The sequence below is a fragment of the Dromiciops gliroides genome, chromosome 2 (genome assembly GCF_019393635.1).
Source record: "Dromiciops gliroides isolate mDroGli1 chromosome 2, mDroGli1.pri, whole genome shotgun sequence".
In the NCBI taxonomy this organism is placed as follows: Eukaryota; Metazoa; Chordata; class Mammalia; order Microbiotheria; family Microbiotheriidae; genus Dromiciops; species Dromiciops gliroides.
The window spans coordinates 433,526,159-433,548,481 of NC_057862.1; the positions used below are offsets into that span (position 1 = coordinate 433,526,159).

General features: G+C 37.6%; 1 protein-coding gene across 1 annotated transcript in view; it reads right to left on the bottom strand.

Annotated features, from left to right (window-relative positions):
* The window catches only part of LOC122739048 (minor allergen Can f 2-like), a 39,574-nt gene extending 21,913 nt beyond the window's left edge, over window positions 1-17,661 (bottom strand). Inside the window, exons 1-5 of the mRNA XM_043980904.1 lie at window positions 17,578-17,661; window positions 15,257-15,390; window positions 12,660-12,730; window positions 11,962-12,069; window positions 10,104-10,122 (exon numbers count right to left, since the gene is read on the bottom strand). Of these exons, the coding sequence (XP_043836839.1) occupies window positions 10,104-10,122; window positions 11,962-12,069; window positions 12,660-12,730; window positions 15,257-15,390; window positions 17,578-17,661 (416 nt within the window). The remainder of the gene's footprint in view (window positions 1-10,103; window positions 10,123-11,961; window positions 12,070-12,659; window positions 12,731-15,256; window positions 15,391-17,577) is intronic.
* Window positions 17,662-22,323: the final 4,662 nt, after the last annotated feature.

Below are 22,323 nucleotides of genomic sequence, written 5' to 3' on the forward strand. Positions count from 1 at the left end.
GAGGCAGTTGAGAGCCATTCTGGGAGCAGCTGGGTACTGTAGACAATGGATACCCTCTTTTGGTGAAATTACTAAACCCCTCATAGCTCTTACAAAAAGTTCTGTTCCAGACATTTTACAGTTGGATCCCCAGCATCTCTCAGCCATAAAAGAATTAAAACGGGCCTTGTTATCAGCACCTGCCCTAGGACTACCAGATTATAGTAAGCCTTTCACTCTCTTTGTGCATGAACAAAGGGGGGTGGCTTCTGGAGTCCTGACTCAGTCACTGGGGCCTAACCAACGTCCTATAGCCTACTATTCAATTCAGCTGGACCCTGTAGCGGCTGGAGCGCCACCTTGCCTTAGAGCAGTGGCGGCCACAGCGCTTTTGGTAGAAAAAGCCTCTGATTTGGTCCTAGGTAACCCTCTAACTGTGCAATGCCCTCACGAAGTGGAGGCTCTCTTACTACGTCACAGGACACAAGCCTTTTCAGATCAAAGGCTGGCTAAGTATGAAATAACCCTGTTAGGTAATGAGAATATCACTTTAAAACGCTGCACAGTTCTTAATCCAGCAACACTACTCCCTAATTTACCATTCTCGGGGGAACCGTTGCATGACTGTGCTTCTTTAGTTGATATGGCTGAAAAACCCCGTGATGATCTTTTTGATACACCTTTAGAAAATCCTGATCTTGTCCTCTATACAGATGGTTCCTCATTTATGAGAGAGGGAACCCGTTTTACTGGAGCTGCTGTAGTTTCTGATTATGACACCCTCTGGGCAGCTTCTCTGCCTTGCCATTTTAGTGCACAGGCTGCTGAACTTGTGGCTCTTACACAGGCCTGTAATATAGCTAAAGATAAGAGTGCCACCATTTTTACTGACTCGAAATATGGCTTTGGCATATGCCACTTTATTGGTATGATTTGGCGTCAACGAGGCTTTCTAACATCCTCGGGCAAGGCTATTGCCAATGGGGACCTTATCAAGGACCTCTTAGATGCCCTAAAACTGCCTTCTTCCCTAGCCGTTGTACATTGCCCTGCCCACACAGGGAATAGTGACCCTGTTTCAAAGGGAAATGCACGAGCCGATTCTGCAGCCAAGCTTGCTGCATTAGAGGCTCCTGAACATGTATTTAACCTTTCACCTTCTGAGGATATTCCTTCCAACCTAACCTATGACGATTCTGAAGTAGAAAAGTGGAAAAAGAAATTTAAGGCGAAACAGATCAATGGCATCTGGGTGTCTCCGGAAGGTAAGCCATTTCTTCCCCGGAAATTCTACCACCAGGTATGCCTTTCTGTTCACAGAAAAGGCCATTTTGGTACACAAGGCATTGTAGACTCTATTAAGAGAACCTGGATAGCACCAGGTGTGACTAATACAGCATCTCGAATCTGCTCGGGCTGCTCCACATGTCAGTCTTATAATCAGTATGCTTTTAAGGCCAAAGCTTATGGAGGGCGTCCTCTAGCATATACACCTTTTGAGCACTTACAAATTGATTATATTACTATGCCAAAAGCAGGACATTATAAATTTTGCCTTGTTATAGTTGATCAGCTTACTCGGTGGGTGGAGGCCTTTCCCAGCCCCCGAGCCACAGCTGCCTTTGTTGCCAAAATTCTTCTTAAAGAGATAGTACCTCGTTTTGGCCCACCAGCCCTCATCGATTCTGACAAAGGCACACATTTCACTGATTCGATTTTATCCCAAATCTACTCTTTCTTGGGAGTGACTCCAAAATTCCACACGCCCTACCATCCACAAAGTTCAGGCCAAGTGGAACGTATGAATAAAGAGCTTAAGAGTATGATTGGCAAATTATGTACTGAAACCCATTTGAAATGGCCTGATGTTCTACCATTGGCATTATTCTATCTACGAAGTAGACCAAGAGGAGAACTTCATATATCTCCTTATGAAATGCTTTTTGGTCACCCTCCTATCCAAGCTAAAACTTTTTCCCCAGTTTATACATCACTGGTGGGAGGTGATACTTCTGTTGCCTCCTATATACAGGAATTACAGACCAGGCTACGTGAACTCCATGAGGCAGGAGCTGTGGTCCAGGCAGGACCATTAGACTTTTCATTGTATAACTACAACCCAGGAGATAAAATATATGTAAAGAATTTTCAGAGAACCAGTGGAACTCAACCTGCCTGGGAAGGACCTTTTCAGGTATTATTGACAACTCCTACTGCCATTAAAATTGGTGAAAAAGACTCATGGATTCATTGCTCTCATATAAAGCCTGCACCATTCATAGGTGAAGAGATTTCAGATAGACCTGAGGTAGACGCTAAAGAGGTAAAAACCCTAACGATAGCAACTGTTAAAGAGCAAAGAAAGTTCAGAGGAAACAGGCAGTTCCCATTTAAGAATCCCACTGATCAGTTAAATGCTTTGGGACTCAGTCTTCGTAAAGTATCAGGAGACGGAAATTGCCTTTTTAGGGCTTTAGCAGACCAGCTAGAAGGTCACTGTAGAAATCATCTCAGACACAGACAAGAAGCTGCTTCTTATATGATTAACCATAGACAAGAGTTTGAGTCTTTTAGAGTAAATGACTCCCCTTTTGAAGAATATGTTGATGAATTAAAGAAATTTGGAAAGTGGGGAGGAAATGATACAATTGTAGCATTTGCTAAGCAGCATCAGCTGAATGTTGTGGTTCATCAATTAAATCAGCCTTTATTGAAAATCAGTGGCACAGACAAAACTGATGCTAGAGAACTCCACATTTTCTACCATAAAGAACATTATGACAGCATTAGAAAGATCAATGACAATTCAGAAACCCCTGCCACTTTGGCATGCAGAGAATTGGGGAACCAGTTAAAACAATGTGGCATACCCCAAACTCTAGCAGCTTAAATACCTTATAATTTAACAAGCATTTCCTTCTACAGGCAAAAGCACTGAAGTACATGGCCTAGTTTTCTGGCCTACCTCAACTATTTTTTTATTAATTTTTGGGTTTTTTTGTTTTTGTTTTGACTTTTGAAAGGCACTGAAAAGACCTGGAATTGACCGCACCTTTAAGTTCTTTAAGAGCACAAAAGGGTGCTTAGCGAATCTTTTACTTTTTATTTTTTATTTTTGGTTTTGCTTTGGTTTTTTTTTTACTTTTGTTTCTTTTGCTTTTCTTTAAAACTAAATTTTGTAAACTAAGTGATTATTCAAAGACATTTTAAGTATATGCTGTGGGTGAGGCTATCGGGCCTCAGAAGCTACCAGAATTCTTCTTTTTTTTTTATTTACTCTTTCTTTTTGAGAGAACCATGAGTTCTAATGAGTTTTGTTTTATTTATTTATTTTTCTCCTTTCTCTTGTATGTTGTTCTGTTTAACTAAAAAGTACCAGAAATTGCTTGATACCTCACTGAAAACATTGAATATTGAATCTTGCTAATTGAAGTCTTATTTCTTTTTGATGAATAAATCACCACTTTAAGTATCTGCTACTGTTATACTAGAGAATTCATGTATAAGATGATGTGGTCTACTTGCTAAAAGAAGATTATGTAATAATGTCTAAAAGAAGATTATGTAACAATGTCTAATATAATCAGCTATTTACATTCGTTTATTATTTATATGTCATTATACTCTGGGTATGGTTTGGAATTATTGTATATATCACTAATATATTCTCAGTTATGCAGCATAGCACACATTTTTACCATCATATTGTCTTTGGTGAAATTAATGAGATTTCAGAAATATGGAAACTTATCATTTCAGAGACTAACTTGCTGTGAACTCTGTTGCAGGCCCTGGAGAGAATATATGTGCAACAAAAGGAGAGACAGGTATACGTAAGTCCATGGTTTGCTTATGATGGTGACTATGTAGAGCACAATTACTAGGCACAGTCCAGTATTCATCCTCTCTCCCTCCTAATTTAACCTAATTTAACTGAACTTATTTATCTTTTTATCTCACTCAGTTGAATTCGCCTGTGGCCTAGCACAATCACTGGCTGTCTCAGAACCATGAGATATGGTATGATAACCTTTCCATAACATTTTCAGGTGTCATGAACACATACTAAATTTGGCTTTGATCCAGACACATGGTGGTAAAAAGTGTTACACATTGCATAACTACCTCAACCCTCTATTACAAGTCTAACCATATAAAGGAGGGAATGTAATGGAATTTATTAATTTGATCATTGACAATGCTATGCTAAGGTTTTAAAAATACAGCAATTCAAACAGTTAAAGAAGATAATCCAGCTTTCCAGACCAGAGTCCAGAGTCCAGAATCCAGAATCCAGACCAGAGTCCAGAATCCAGTTTTCCAGACCAGAATCCAGTTTCCTCCTGATGACATCTTACCACTTCAAGAAGACAAGAGAACTCAGAGACTTTATATGAACTGTTTTGCTTTATTAGCTTTTACTATCTCCTTTCTGTTATATACTATCTGTAACATGTACTCTCTGCAGAGGCTCTCCCTTTGCAAGACTAATGTCAAAGCGTCGGTTCATGAGGAAAGAAAAAAAAAAAATCGCCCCTCTGGACAAAAACTTTCCTCTCTTCCTTTTCTGTATTGTTGTTCGCATATTATTAGTCAGCAAAAGTTATTATGTTCTTTTTACTGTTCCATCAAGGAAACATTCCGTTTCTTGAGGAAGCAAAGGGGGGAAATGTGGTAAAATATGAAAGTTTTTAACAGTCGGTTAGGATAACTGAAAGACGCCAGTTTTTCAAGGACCACCCTTTTGGGGAGGAGATGAACAGTCCGCCTGCTGCGCATGTCAGACTGCCTGCCGGGTACAGTCCGCCTGCTGCGCATGTCAGACTGCCTGCCAGGTAGAGTGCGCCTGCTGCGCATGTCAGACTGCCTGCCGGGTTTTTTGACTTCCGGGGTGGAGAGAACGGGAGGAGCCTTTTTTGCCTGCTTGGCGGGACTCCTGACGGCGCGGAACAGATTCTCTCTCCAAAGGTGGCCTTGTCGGTTTGGTGAGTTGTTATAAGGAATATAGACTAAGCTTAGACTTAAGACGATTTGTATTGTGTTTCTACTTTCCTATCCTTCTAATCAACATCACCTTGTGACTATCATAACTATAAATAAAAAGGTCTATCTAGAAAACCAAAAGCTGCTTCCATTTACTAGTTTGGGAGATAAATTAAGGGAAAGGTTAAGTAGGGGAGATTTATGATCTAATATCCAATTTTAAATCTCACACTGGACAGAAGACACACAGCTAGTAAGCATCTGAGGCTAGATTTGAACTCAAGTCTTCCTAACTCCAGGTCCAATCATTCTATAAACTGCAGCACCAACTGTCCCTAGGGAACTAATAGTGAAATTAAATAATGGATTAGTTTATTAAGAAGGCACCTAACTTTTCATGATGCACCCAACTCATCCATCCTAAATTAACTACATCCTTAGGTTCTGAAAGAATGGGTAAATGTAAGTGCTGAGCCACTGATAATGGTATTTTAAGGACTATGCAAAATGGCAATAGTATCATATTATTGGAGAAGGGCATATGTCCTGATTTTCTTTTTAAAAAAATGCAGGGAGGGGGGAAAGAATGGAGCGTAAAATTATAGACTAGTGACCTTGACTTCGATTCCAGGGAACATTCAAGCATAAATCATTAAAAAGATGTTTGGTGGTTATCTAGAAAGGGAAGCAAAAATTGCACAAAGCCTGCATAGCTTCCTAAAGAACAAATCATGCTAAACTTTTCCTCATTTTCTTTATTCACAGGATTCCCAAAATCATAGATGAAAAGCACACTGTGAATATATAGGACAAATGGATTTTAGGAAAGCTTCTGATAAAGGATGTCATACTATTCTTGTAGAGAAGAAGGAAAGTTATGTATTTAAAAATAGCAGAATTACAGTTATTCTTTTTGTGTGTGAGTCAATTGGGGTTAAGTGACTTGCCAGGGTCACACAGCTAATAAGTGTGTAAAGTGTCTGAGGCGACATTTGAACTCAGGTCCTCCTGAACCCAGGGCCGATGCTCTATCCACTGCACCACCTAGCTGCTCCCAGAATTACAGTAATTCTTAATGAGATGCCTGGATTTAAAAAGGAATTTTTAAGGGTTTAATGTCAACATGGCAGGAGGTTTCCTATGGAATTCTCCAGTAATCCATTTGATTGAATTAACACAATGAATGAATAAAAATCTAAAATTCTAGGGATAAGGGCACAGCCTTACTTTGGGGTATAAAAGCCAACTTCACAAGTATGAGAGAAAGACGCATAGATATAAAACAGTTGCTCTGGCAAAGAGGTGGATTTTTGATGGACTACAATCTCAATATATGTCAGCACTTAATTGTTGCAGCTAAAAAAGCAAATACAATTTTAGGCTACATTATGAGCAGTATGACTTCTAGAAATAGGGAGGTGATCGTACCAGTGAACTCTGCCATCATTAGACCTCATATGGTGTACTGTTTTGAGTTTTAGGTACCATAGCTTAAGTAGGAGTTTGATAGCCTGAACAATGTAGAGAGGAGGAGAACTAGGATTGTGAAAGAACTCGGGTCAATGACATATGAATATCATTTGGAGGAACTTATGGTGTTTAGGCTGGAGAAGAGAAGATTCATTGAGGAAACAGTACCTGTATCCAAGTATGTGAAGGGCTATCATATGGAGAAGGGATTATACTTAATCTGTTTGGTTATGAAGGTAAGAAGCCAGACACAAGAAGTCGATGTCACAAAGAGGAAATTTTAGGCTTAATTTCTGGGAATGTTCCTAACAGTTAGAGACATCCAAAAGTATAATGAGCTGTCCCCTAAAATAGTGAATTTGCCTTCCTTGGAGATCACCAAATAAAGCTTGGATGGCTAATTTTCAAGTATATTTTAGTGGGGATTCCTTTCATGTATAAATTAGACATTATGGCCCACTGAAGTCCCTTTCAACTCACAGATTTTGTGACTTGATGATTTCTTAGGCCTTGTGATCTGAGAATTTAGGCTTCTATGAAGATAAAGGAGATTTCTTAGGCAATGCCAACCCTCTTAGTGGGAAAAAATAGGATCTTTATAATAAGGAGGAGACTTGTTTTTAATAAATGAATAAAAGATGGCTTTTATAAAGTACTTACTATATGTCAAGTACTGGGGATACAAAAACAAAAATGGAGCCAGTCTCTACCCTCAAAGAAGTTTGGGTACCCTGGCTCAAGGTTTATATTGCCATAACTCCACTGAACTCAACAAAAGAGAAAATAACACAAATCTAAAATAATTAAATCTGCATCAAAATAGGGGAAGACAGCAATACTTCAAACCCCAAATATAACCCTTTTTAGTAAGAATATCAGAGAGTCAAATAACCTTGTGCTTTCTCCCATTTGTCTTAACTATCCAATCTCCATACTCCTGTGTGCCAAGGACAGTGAATATAAGTAATTTGACTGACTCATATTTCAAGCTCTGGCCACGGTGTCCTCTACCTAGTCCTTTCATTACAGTATCTCAGACTGACTTCCCTTCCCTCACAATACACACAAACTAGAATAGGTACAAAACACTATTCCTATTTAGCTCTATGAGAAAAATGAGGTGCAATTGTGTGGGAGGGGAAAAGATGGTGCAGTGAAGATCTGGTCATTTGGGAAGATGTTTTCATGCCTGAGGGAAAGGCTCCTATTTTTGTTTGTTTGTTTGTTTTGGGGGGGCAATGAGGGTTAAGTGATGTGATGTTTAAAATCTATATTGTGTGATCACCTTAAATTAGAAGCTTCAGCACCAGTCTTTGGGCATTAAACATTTATTAAAGCATACAGGTATTCACATGGAGTTCAGAAAGTTAAGAAAAAGCCTACCTAGCCTAGAATTCCATCCTCTAGGGTTCTCCCTCAAGTTCTCTGCCACAAGCCTGCTTCAATCACTAACTCTTTAGCAAACTGATTGTGGAAACTTTTTATAGGTCTGGAACAGAGGTGGTCCTTCAACAGAGCTGCTTCAAGCTGATTGGTTGGTGTCATCCAAATCCATTGGTTCACTGGACTTGAAGGTGTTCTCAAGTTGAGTTCACAGTTTAGCTTCTGAGAACAATATCTTCTTAAGGGGTAGTCAGCTGTGATTACAATCTAGTTAACTTGAAATAGGCTAATCAGCAGTCAACCACTCTCACTTAATTAAATCAGTTTAGATTAATCTCCAGGTGGGCCTTTGACTGTCTGCTAAATTCCATTTTTTTATTACAGTGACTTTCCCCAGTGTCACACAGCTACTAAGTGTCAAGTATCTGAGGCTGGATTTGAATTCAGGTCCTCCTGAATCCAGGGTTGGTGTTCTATCCACTGTGCCACCTAGCTTCCCCTCTCCTAAAAGTATTGATAGAAAGCAGGGAACTAGCTGGCTTTCACAATGCCTAATTCAAGAAGGATTACTCTGGTCAGTCTCAAGACATCTATGAACACTATGATAACAGAAAGAGGAGGTTTCAAGCTATGAAGAGGTCTGTTTAAAACAAATTATCAGGAATGGGTGATGGGAATGGAATGGGCTCAAAAACAAATAAAAATACCAAGAAAAAAGAAGACTGGTCATAAAAAATCTTCCAAGTATATTAACCAGCCATTAGTCTCATAGAAACAGAAAGAAAAATGAATACACATTCCTTCATCGAACTTCTTGGTACCATAGGCGTTCTTACTCGGAGCACCTCAATAAATGCCTTTGCTTTGTGATGATTGTGTCTACTGACCACCTATTCAGGGTAAGGATACCATTGGAGATTTTTATAGCACGTTTGAGAATCATCACCTCCCTGAGGATCCAAGCTGAAGTCCTGTTAGCACCAAGTTGGTGACAGTGAAGAGAGGTTAGAATTGGGGTCAGGAATAATGGGGGTACTAAATTGTAAGGAAAGACTCACTGGATAAATGGGTACTATATTAACATTAATAACTATTATTAAAAAAAGATATTAATAGCTTGTACAGATAAAATTCTTTCAGTTGAGATGATGCAGTTATTCCCACAAACCTAACAGTAACTCCTCCTGTTACTGCCCATTTCCTCCAGATTCCCAAATATATTTGGAACACAATGTACTGGATTAATCATTTATTAGACATTTGCATACAAGAGTCTTCTCTGTGATGAGGCAAAGCAAGGATGGGGATAATATCCCCCAGGAGGTTGGAGGAAAGAGCAGAAAGCAGGTAGAAATTTTTATCATCCATAATAATATTTTGGAGGCAGTAAGAGTGGTTCCCAGAAACAAGGGCTGTTTCATCCTAGGAATTCCTGTGAGACAGTGAAAGGACTCTAATTATATCATGTCACAAAGTCACTCAGAAACTGGAAATAGAAGGTAGTAATTGGGACAAAGATAAAAAATTCACATCCTGGAGGTAATTTTGACCCATAAGAAGGTAGCCAGGGAAGTATAGACTTTAGGAGACTCAGTAATATTGTCTGAGGTGAGTGGGGAGCCCACTGAGAATGGAATTTGATAAGAATGATAAAAAGCAGGATAAAAAACCTTATTCCTATAACCCTCAGGCTAGGAAACAGGGACAGCCATCTTTAGGAGGTTGAAAAGCACAAAAATCCTTCTTGAATTAGATGGGTTCCTTTAACATATTAGATTGGATGTATTACAAATCCAGATTATCATTACAATCCCCATCCCAAAACTTTACCTGCACCCTCGCCCCACTTCTTAACACTGATAACCCTCCACACCCTTATCCTAATTCCTCAGTTTGATCCATTTGCATACCTTCCCTTTCAAACCCTATGCCTCTGCCTCATATAAATTTCATTTATATCAACTTTTAGAACATAGAGAAAGAGGGAAGGAACAGAATTTAAAAAGCCCTCCAGAGAAAGGGAATGTAAAAATCATCCTCACTCTCCCACATTAAGCATTTGTTTTACAAGAAAATATCAGGATGACCAAGGAGAAGTCAAAGACTGCTGAGGACTCTAAGAACACCTGAAAACCAGTAGAGTCTCCACAAGCTGATCTATATCCATCCCTCTTTGTGTAATTAAACACCTGAGCACACTGCTCTGGATTGCTAAAGAAATATGGCTTTCAGATAATAATCCCATGTTTGAAGATAACAGACCTGCATGCCAGGATGGATTTCCTTACCTAAGGTCCTCACATCGATCTGTGGAGACAAAACAACATATCAGTGATTCTCAGACATGAATCCTCAGAGCTTTTTGCCACTTTCCCTGAGGAAATATGATGGTCTGGGTGAGGATGAGGAGAATCAAACTGGGGGTGGTTCCATCCTATGGAATTCTCTTTTTCCCACTTACACAGGGAAAATGGGGAATAAGAGACAGAGATGAGCAAAGCTTACCAGAGTTGGAAAAGTCTATAATTTGATGCTTCTTAATTCCATATGCTTTACTAATTTTGTAAAATTTCTTCTTTATTTCTTCTGACAGGTCTGGCTTCCGGCCTGTAGTTAGGGGGAAAGTAAAAATGACTGCTGAGTCTCTCTCAATTATCATTTGCAACAATATAAACAAAATGGGATTTTTAAATTAGGTGGACTAGAGGGTCATGGGGAAGGTGCCTATGCCTTTGATCTGGGTGACAAGGCTAATAAATTTGGGGATTGGAACTATGATATGCCCCAGGATTTGATGCAACCAGTAAAGGAGGAAACCGGATTCCCTCTTGATTAGCAGTAAGTCAATCAATAAGCATTTATTAAGCACCTACTATGTGCCAAGTACTATGTAAGGCAATAGTGATGACCAAGGAGAGCTAGGTCTTTCTCTCAAGGAATCTTTCAAATCTACTGGAAAGAAACAATATCTTCACAGATAAGTAAATACAAGCGAGACCCCTCCAGATTACAAGGTCCAAACATCTATTATGTAAGAAATATGACAGTTAAATACTGGGTAAATTTTTATAGGGGCAAGATTATTATCTGGAAAAAATGCCTTTTAAGGGATAACACTTAAAACGCACCTCGAAGGGAACTAGTGAATCCAGGGGATAGAAATGAGAATGTAGAACAACCCAGCATGGGGGAACAACAGTCATCTCAGAGACTGAAAGAGACTGAGAGTCATGAGGAACAAATCTGGGATGTGAGGGCCATGTGATACAACAATGAAGAGAAACTTATGACAGGATTTCATTGCTGAAGCCATTTGGATTCCCAAGATTTTAACTGCTCATCTCCCTTTTCCAAGGAGGAGTATATCCTTCCAAAAGCTTATTTAGATCTCCTAGGAGATTCACCATTTCTGCTTACCTGACTTTAAAATCTGATTTTAGGACAAACATGATGAACTACTGCATTGCCAACCTACATTTGACATTCAGTGAATCCAGCCACAAATGACTATAAGGGAGCCCCCAGAGGGGAAGAGAAATAGATTTAATGCTTTAATGTTAGCCAGAGGCCTCCCATTTCCATTTTAAGTAAAGAGAGAATAATTAATTCACATTTACCATTTTCAGAGCAGAGAGAAAAAAAGATTTATATTGGGACCTCTCTCTCTCTCTCTTTCTTTCACTCACTCACCATTTTCTTTATGACAAACACTATTTTAGGTATGAATGTGAAGACAAAAATTAATGGACCTGACTCTTAAAAGCTTGAATTCTAGTGAAGACTCAGAGCTGCCTTTGAAAGTTATTGAAGGAGGGGGCAGCTGGGTGGCACAGTGGATAAAGCACTGGCCCTGGATTCAGGAGGACCTGAGTTCACATCTGGCCTCAGACACTTGACACTTTCTAGTTGTGTGACCCTTGGCAAGTCACTTAACCCCCATTGCCCCTTCAAAAAAAGTTACTGAAGGAGATTTAACAGTTTGCTGTACTGGGAAGCTTCACACCCCACCTCCCACATCTGAGGCATTGTAAATGGTAGTCAAACAGAGTTAGGGCTACCCTGAATGCTACAACTTATTTTCCTTTATTAGTCCTATCATGGAAAAGAGAACAGATGAGGATTAGTTCAGGATCATAGGATACATACCATAGAGTTCTGATACAACTGTTACTTTCCCATTCTTGATATTGTACACGATAATTATAACATAGTTAGAGCCTATGCTTTGAATGGAGAACTCATTATGTCCATCATCTGTAAAGCCATCAAAAGTTCAGATCAGAATTTTGAAACTATAGCAACGAAGGCAAAGACTTGAGACTTACTAATAGTTAAACATCATGCAAAGGCATTTCCCAGGGTTTTATAGAAATGTCAATTCCATAATAACCTCTGCCATTCCATCCAACCTGCAATTCTGTTGACAGACCTATTCTTTTGTCAATATTCCTCCCATCTGCCTCTAAAGTCACAGAATATTAGAAATGGAAAAAAAATTTAGAAACCATCTAGTCTGACCACCTCCCTTTATAGATGGGAAAACTAAGGCCAAGAGAGGGCAAAAGACTTGTGCAAGGTTACACAAAGATTTAGTTTCCATTTCAGTCACATAAGGGCTAATCAGACCTCTGATACTGTAAAGAAGAAGTGAGGATATCAGTGTCTGATTTAGGCTTTGCACAGTGAAGTTATTATGGAATTAAGACTGGGTAGTGGAGGAACATCTAGGAAAAGGCATTTTTCAAATAGGCTCCGAACATGAGACATTTCTTTGTTAATCACTGGGTCCATTAATTCATTTCAGAATAATACTGAAAAGCTTTGAGATATTCATTTACACTTACATTCCACTTGCAGTTGACCATTTGCTCCTGTGAAAGCAATCACATCAAGAAAAGTGCATTCGTTGTTTTCCCTGGAAATAAAGATTAGAATTACAATAACACCTCATATTTGCAAAGGAAATTTTACTAGGAAAGAACCTGCTGCATTTATTTTATTAATTTTAATTTTATCTGTAACATGTATACTTTTTTCATTTCATACAATAATATTATAAACAGTGCTGAATCTAAGATGATGTCTGACTTCTCGGAAAGGATTCAAGTGAGTTCACCATTTTAAAAATTATTGAATATTTTTAATTAAATTTGAAATCTTCAAAATCTGTAATCTCTGCTATGGTGGATATGATGATAGTCAATTAAGGAGAATACTGACTAAGGCAGAAGAGCTCTGTCTTTCATAGTTCTGTATAAAAACATATTGGTATAACCAATGGGTTTTTCATAAGTCAACTGAAGTTGGATCTGTGTCCAAATCCTGGCTCTTCCTCTTACTAACTGTGTGACACTGGGCAAGGAAGTCTTTTCACCTTTCTGAGTGTTAGGTCTCTCATTTGCAAAATAGGGATAATAAGGTTGTGCCTTACCTTATAAGCTCATTATGGAGGAAATCTATAACTTCTTTGAACTGAAAGAACTATATATAAATATGAAATTTTTATTGTATCTATACTCACAGCATCTCAGCAGAAGAACAAACAGTAATTGTTGCAATTTAATCATTATAACTGAAAAAAATCTAAAGTATTTAATACTCATTCATAAAAAAAAAACACAGAAAAGTAGATCAAGAAAAAAAATAGACAAGGAAAAATCTAAATTTGCTACTCCTGAAAACATAAGTTACCTGGAAAAGAAGTTTATATTTGACAAGAATTTCTGGGAATACAGGAAAGTGGTGTGCTAGAAATTTGATTTAAGACTATGTTGTACTGATCTTGTAACCCAAAGGGAAATATGGTTGACTATTAATGGTCATTAAAAAGAAGAAAATCATATCTAGTAGCTTTCATGAATCTAGTAGGAGGACATTTTCTATTATATGGAATTGAAAAGCTTTTGCTTGAACAAAATAAAATAACTAGGATAAGAAAGAAAGCAGTTAGCTGGGAAGAAAACAAAAATTTTGGATCAAATAGTCTAAGTTTAAGATACTCAAAACATATAAGTAACTAATATAACTATTTAATTCCCAAAGCCTTTTCCCAATAGAAAAATAGTTGAAGGATATAATAATATTTATAACTAACATTTATAAATTAGTTATTATGTGCCAGGTACTGTGCTGAACACTTTAAATATATTAACTCATTTGATTGCCACAACACACTTGATCAATAGGTGATATTCTTATTCCCGTTGTACAGATGAGGAAACTGAGGCAAACAGAGGTCAAATGACTTGACTAGGATCACACAGCTAGTAAGTTTCTGAGGTCAATTTGAACTCAGGGCTTTTTGACTCCAGGCCCACTGAAGCACCTAGATTGCCCATGTGTAAATACAGATTTGAGCAAAAGTCATGAAGAGGTTTGATGTTTCAATAACTTTGAAATTTTTTTTCAAATAATTTATACCATTTGTGAGATTTTACCCCTTTGTGACTTTTGTCTCACTCTGAATAAACAAAAATTGTAAGACAAAAATGCAAACTGTTAACAACCAAGGAAATAATGTTCCTAATCACTAATAGTATGAGAAATGCACATTTAAAAAACTCTGAGGATTTACCTCACACACAGCAAATTGACAAAGATGCCAAAAATAGGAACAATCAGTATTATAATGGCTGGGCAAAGATAGAGCAAAGATCCTAACGCAAAGCATATATTTAGTGATTCCCCAATTGATGGACATCAACTTTGCCTCAGGATCTTTGGGTCAAAAGGTATGAGCATTTTAGTCATTTTCTTAGCATAATTTCAAGTGATGTCCTAAACCATTTTCGAATTGGTAGCTCCAACAATAATGTGTTTGCTCTATCTTTGCCCAGCCATTATAATTCTGATTGTTCCTATTTTTGGCATCTTTGTCAATTTGCTGTGTATGAGGTAAATCCTCAGAGTTTGTAAAAGAAAGGCCCTTTGTTAAGAAAAATATTGATCATATTTTTGAAGTAGGAAAGAATTGTAAGCTAAGTTGATGCCCATCAATTGGGGAATGGCTAAATAAGGTATAGCAAATGTCTGAGTTAAGTGAATATCTTTCTTCCCTCCCTTCCACTTTGCTTTCTATCTTCTTATTAGAGGGTATCACATCTCTACCTCAAAACAGAGAATAGTGACTCAGGGAGGTTTAAAAAGAAAGAAAATTATAGTTCTCCCAGGTGATGATAAAGAGGATGCAAACTTCAAATAAATATACTTGCAACCAGTACTGCCCCTCATCCTTGCACACAAGCTTCAAGTATGTTTGTAGCCTACTTATTTCTTATTTCTTGAACAGTTGCCCTTAATGTTCATAAAACCAACCACATTTTGGCAACTTCATCACTGATTGATTCCTGGGTCATCCTGTATGGGTTAAAGGATCCCCAAAATATTACCCAGGTTTTTGTTCCCTCTTCCATATCCACCAACTTACAGAGGTAGCACTTACTTTTTCAAGTACTTTCCATGTAGATAACCATCTCTTTCATTGATGTATTTGACAAACTTTCTGAAGGTACCTCCTTCTTCAATCTTAGATGTTCTGTTTGAGCCCAATGCAACAGTGTACCACTCTCCATCAAGCTGTGGGAAAAAGTTTGGATAAGAGTTGAAAAAAGAAATCCCTGGTCATATAGGTCCATAGTCTTTTTTCTCTGGGAAGAACCATAGTCAAAATCACTAATTTTACAAGTGAAGAAACTGAGGCCTCAAAGGTGAAGTATATATTTGCCTCAATTCTACCTGGTTCACACACTGTCTTCATAGTATAGCAATGCACTCATGACAACAGGAGTTAGGAAATTTGAGTTCTGGTCTTGATGCTGGTATTAACTCACTATGTGACTTTTGGAAAGTTATTTAACCTTTCAGTGCCCTGGTTTGCTTATTTGTCTTATGGATCTAATTATGTTTGCACTCTGTGTTTCTTTTTTAATAGTAATTTTTCCAATTACATATGAAGATAGTTTTCAACGTTCATTTTTGTAAAATTTTGAGTTCCAAAATTTTCTCCCTCCCTACCCCCTCCCAAAGCCAGCAAGCAATCTGATACAGGTTATACATCACAATTACATTAAGCATATCTCCGCATTAGTGATGTTGTGAGAAAAGAATCAGAACAAAAGAGGAAAACTACAAGAAAGAAGAAACAAAAACAACTGCAACAAAAGTGAAAATAGTATGCTTTGATCTGCATTCAGATTCCATAGTTCTGTTTCTGGATGTGGAGAATGTTTCCATCATGAGTCTTTTGGCATTCATTGTCTTGGATAATTGTATTGATAAGGAATGCTAAGTATATAACAGTTAATAATCACACAATGTTTCTGTTACTGTGTACAATGTTTTCTTGGTTCTGCTCACTTCACTTAGTATCACTTCATGTAAGTCTTTCCAGGTTTTTCTGAAATGTGCCTGCTCATCATTTTTTTAAATAACACAATAGTGTTCCACTACATTAATATACCACAACTTGTTCAGTCATTCCCCAATTTCCCCATAATTTCCAATTCTTTGCCACCACAAAGAAAGCAGTTATAAAATTTTTCTTACACATGGATATTTTTTTCTTTTTTTTATGATCTCTTTGGGATATAGACCCAATAGTGGTATTGCTGGGTCATAGGGTATGCACAGTTTTATAGCCTTTGGGGCACAGTTCCAAATTGCTCTCCAGAATCATTGGATTAGTTCACAACTCCACAAACAATGCATTAGTGTCCCAATTTTCCCAAATCTTCTCCAACATTTTTCATTTCCCTTTTTTGTCATATAGCCATCTGACAGGTATGAGGTATTACCTCAGAGTAGTCTTCATTTGCATTTCTCCACTCAATAGTGATTGAGAACATTTTTATATGCCTATGATAGCTCTAATTTCTTCATTTGAAAACTTCCTATTCATATCCTTTGACTATTTCTCAATTAGGGAACACTGTGTGTTTCATAGCATTATTCTAGTGATAATATTATTTCCCCCTTCTCTTCCTATTTTTCTTGGATTTAGCTATGACTGTGAATTTCCTCAATTATTTGGGGATTAGGGAGAGATATTGCACATGAACACAGAAGATCTCTTCTGAGGTCCTAACATTAATTTTCTCTTATTACTTATGAAATAGACTTGTATTCATTCTCTGACTCTAATCACTCATGATCCTGAGGGATTCTATTTCCATCTACTCTACCTGGATGTGAAATAACTACCGATCATAGAATTCATGTGTCATTTAATCCTAGCACATATGCAAAACCAAAGACCTCAAGCTTGGTTTAAATGGCAGGTCACAGAAAAGAAGACTTGCTAGGATTTTCCATCTCATTTACTATTGCAATCAGAAGCAGGGTGCTTTCAACTGCAGTTCTTTTGAAGGAATGGTATCTTAGGATTTTAGCTCTTAGAGTTAGAGAGTTCTTCAGAACATTCAGTCCAATCCTTCATTTGTCAGATGCAAAAACTATTCTATGGGTTTACACTGTGATGTAGGAGTTTGGAACTATTTTTTTATTCTAACTATTTAAAAGAAATAGGGCATGGGCACACACCTGTGTGTGATTTCATGTTTTCTGTTGACTTTAATCATTGGTAGATGCCATAGCTATTGGTAAGTACAGCTTTGAATGGGAAGACACACATACAAGTCTTTTCCTTTCAGCTGCAATCACTATTTTTGCTCCATTCTGCCCAAAGAGGCTCTGTTTTCCTTGCCCATTACCCTCAAACCTTCGCTAAACCAGAATATCAACCTATTCCCATTTTTGCTCACTTACCCCTGATGGGTCTTCAGTGTTGTTATCAAGAGCCTGGAGGCCACAGACCAGGCACAGCCCCAAGGTCAGCAGTATGATCTTCATTTTTCTCAAAGGCTTATCTCTGATGCTTTAGCAGCAGCTGAATGTGTGAATATTATGATAAATACTCTGGGCTCTCAGATACTTTTATATCTAATTCTCGGGCAGGATACCTGATGATGTGGCACTAAGAGGATACTAATCCTTAAAGTAAACTTTATTCAGTCACTAGATAATAAGTAAGTGCTACCCAAAAATTCCTAAGGACAGATTAATAATAAGCATTTTGACAACAAAAATTTGACAATTCTGAAATGCAAATTTCCAAGATCAACAACCAGTGTTAGATTGGGCCAAATTCTTGGGATCAACTCTTTGTCTATCCTGACACCAGAAAATACAGTTCCTATGTTTTTCTGTCCTTGTGGCAGTCAATTATCTTTTCAGAAAGGATTAAACTGAATTCACCATTATAAAATTGTTAAAACTTGTCTACCAAACACCTAAAGTACATGCAGTCTTATCTTAGGTAATGAGGGAAGAGTTCCCAAAGGAGGAAATATCCCTTATCACTATGTGGGAACTTGCTATCTAGTTGTAGAAATTAAATAAGCATTTATTAAGTGTCAACTGTTTGAAGAGCACAATTCTAGGCACTGGACAAACTGAAATACTTGAACTTGAACTCCTTTGTGGTACTTACAGTCTAGCAATTCTAGCTAATTCTAAATAGCTAATTTTAATTCTAGCTAATAAAAAATCTTAGCAAAAAAAAGCATTTTAAGGGCATTCTTTTTTATCTTTATCTTTGAATTTAAAGGTATAGAGTGCTCTCAGAGATGCAACTCATTCTACCAGTATAGCTCATCAACTCCTTGAGAATTTATCACCTAAAATAGTTATCTGGAGGAACTTAGACATGAAAAGATTTGCCCAAGGTCACTGTGCTAGTATATATTATAGGTCTTAATCTGATAATCTAATTGCAATTTGCCCCCAAATAAAATCTTATTCAATTTAACAAAGATTTTACTAACTATGTGTTATATTTAAGGCTCTATGGTAGATGGTAGTAATACAAAGACATCAAGAAAACAATCCCTGGGGCAGCTAGGTGGTGCAGTGGATAGAGCACTGGCCCTGGAGTCAGGAGTACCTGAGTTCAAATCGGGCCTCAGACACTTAACACTTACTAGCTGTGTGACCCTGGGCAAGTCACTTAACCTCAATTGCCTCACTTAAAAAAAAAAAAAAGAAAACAATCCCTGCTCCCAAGGAACATTAATTTGACTGGGTGAAGTTTACAAATTGTATATAAGAAAGCAAATCAATTTTCTATCTATGTATCTATGTATCTATCTATATATCTACCTATCTATGTATCTACCTACCTACCTATCTATCTATCTATCTATCTATCTATCTATCTATCTATCTATCTATCTATCTATCTATCTATCTATCTATGTGTATGTGTGTGTTTACAGACACAAACGTAGAAGAAAAAATTTCTAGAAAGTGAATGCTTCTAATTATTAGTAGAGGAATCTTGCCTCATGTACCATATGCCCTTGAAGGAAGCACAAGGAGGAGTTGAGAAGGGAGAGGAATCATGCTTTCAAAGTCATGGTATCAGGAAACCAAGTGTACAATATAGTGAATAACTGACAGTCTAGTTTGACTAGAATGTCAAGTGTGTAAAGAAGAATACTATGATTAAAAACATGTGAAGATAGTGGAGATCCAACCTATGGAGGGATCTAAAGGACAGCTGCAGAAGTGTGTGCAGGAACGTATGCCCTTCCCATCCTTCACATCAGATTTATGCTAATACCTTGAGAGCTGAGCAGTAGCAGCTTAGCTATTCCTTCAGTGATGTCATCCCTCCCTTTCAGGATGGATACAGTTAAGTTGAACAAGCCGTCCTCAGCCCAGAAATAGAGAGAGTCTTAAGAGAGCTAGGGGTGGGAGGAGTTAATACTATACCCAGGCTACACAAGTAAATCTCTAAGTGTTGAAATATTCTCTTCCTGAAGGAAGAAACTAATTGTTTTTTCACCTACCAGCTCATAGCATGTGTGAGAGTTCTACCTTTTTAAAAATAGATGTAGCTTAAACTTCTGGGCTTTAAACTGAAAGGGAGGTGGCAGAGACCATAGGTCTCCTTCTGTGAAAGATATATCATCTCTTCTTAGGTAGAGCCAGAAGTTAGAAGTAGTAAATCTAGCAAATAACAACACTAGCTGGGGGCCAGTCAAATACTGCCAAGAAGTAATATTGCCAGAACTGTAGGGAGCAATGCTCAACAAAGACTACATTCTAAACATACATAGCTGGTAGAGAATGAACTCCATGTGAGACTAGAAATTATTAATACCATTGGAGACTGTACATTAACATCACTGAAGGACATAAAAGCCATACCATGCCAGAGCTTTACAGAGTAGCTGTGTGGTGGTGAACCTCAGTTCAAATCCAGCTTCAGACACCTCCTAGTTGTGTGATCCTGATCAAGTCACTTAATCTCTATTTGCTTCACGGATCGCTGATCAAAAAAATTCATCTTATGGAGAAGGAAATGAAAACTCACTCAAATATCTTTGTCAAGACCACCCCATGGGCAGCTAGTCCATGGGATCATGAAGAATTAGACACCACTGAAAAACTGATATTTCATATTTTCTTCTATTTTTCAGTCTTTTGCTTTATTTGATCATTTCTTAACATCTCGTGGAATTATTAGCTTCCTTTGGCTAATTCTAGAATTTAAGGATTTATTGAAGATGTTAGTTCAGAAAGATTTTTTTAACTTCTTTTACTAAGTAATTAATTCTCTTTTCATTACTTTATTGCATAGCTCTCATTTCTGTTCTCATTTTTCCATTTCTCTTCTACTCCTCTTATTTAGTTTATTAAAGTCATGCTTTGCTGTTTTATAAATTTCTTTCTTTAATTATCCTAGAAATCCTTGTTGGGGTTATGTCCATTCTGCATTTTTTTGTGTGTGTGACTTTGCTTGTAAATATTTTCAACTCATTTTCTGCATTTATGGCTTAAGCTTCCTTATCACCACAGGAATGCTTTATGATCAGGTTCTTTTACTGTTCTTGTTTTCTGCTCATTTTTCCAGCTTATGTCTTGACTTCAAACTTCACGTTTATTTTGGATTCTGTGAACTTCTGGGGTAGGGATGTCTGTCCTCACCTTCTATCCTTTTATGTCCTTCTACTGCTTTCACAACTCAGTCTGGAGAACTGTAAGTTTTCAGTGCTTTTCTAAAGGGTAATTATCCAGGGAGAGTTCTCTTCAGTAACCTACTAGTTTGAGCTCTGCAAATGCCTAATCCAAGTTTGGTTCTATTGGCTTCTGAATAGCTGGGTTTCAGTAGACTCCACTAAACTCAGTCATTAACCCACTAGAATGTTCTGCAATCTCAGAGTACCTAAAATTCTGCCTCCCCTTTGATCTTCATCTCTTGCTCTAGTGACTCTACTGCAGTGTTAGAAGATATGTTCAAGGTTAGCTGTCACTCTTCTCCTAGGCTCAGTCATACAGGTAAATTTCTGGAACTTGTTTTGTTCTCAGTACTTAGCTAGAGCCCCATGCTTTTTAAAGACTTGTTCCTTCCTCTCTGCCCTAAAACTGTGACCTGGAATGGGGTAAGTGGATACTGAACTACCTGATGGCATATATTCTTGCTCCAAGCACAAGTTTCAAGGTACCCTGGATTTTCTATTTTCCCCAATGCTTTCCTCTATATTGTTCCACCTCAGCTCCCTTCCCACTCTAGGTCCTGCCATGGTTGCCACTGACACCATACTGTTCTCCTGGCCAGCCCCTTCCTCAGTGCTCACAGAACTCTATGTCTGTCTTCTTAAGCTGCCATGGCCTGGAAAAATGACTCACTGTGACTTTAATATTGATTTTTCCAATCACTACCCAGTTTGGCATGTTTTCTACATTGCTGTGCAAAATGCTATGAAGGTAGTTAGGCAAAAATGTTTTCTCTCACCCTGCCATTTTGTCTATGATTCCATGAATGCTTAATATTCTCATTCAATGTGTAAGTCTACATATACTTTTCTGTATTCATGATATTCATCATTTCTTAAAGCATTCCATTATATTGATGATCCATACCTTGTTTAACTATTCCTAAATCTAGAGGCATCCACTTTCTTTCCAGTGCTTTGATATTACAAAAAAATCTATTATAAGTATTTTCCCAATATATGGGGCATTTATTTTTGTCATTAAGCTCCCTGAGGTATATTTCTAGCAGTGATATTTCTGAGTCAAAATAGTATGGATATATTCATCAATCTCTGCACATAATTCTAAATTTCCCTTCAAAATGGTTCACCAACAATGTACCAGTCTTTCCACAATTCATCAGACATTAAAGAGTCCATTTTTTTGTCTTTGGCAATTTACTGGGTGTGAGGTAAAATATTGTTTTTAGTATGGAAGATGTCATGTGGCAAAGACATCTGGCCAAAAGGAAGTTTGTAGTTTGGTTTGGACACTAAAGGTTTGGTTTTGGTTTTTGGTTTTTTTGCCACGAACAGAGAAATTCTGTGTCTGCAAGAGATGCAAGTGTTTTTCCCTATCATAGAAAACAAGAAGACTATTAAGAATGATTGTTTGGCAACTGGTGACAGCAGTTCCAGTAGAGGATTAATTAGTAGAATCTGAAGAAATGACAATGAAGTCAAGGGATCTATC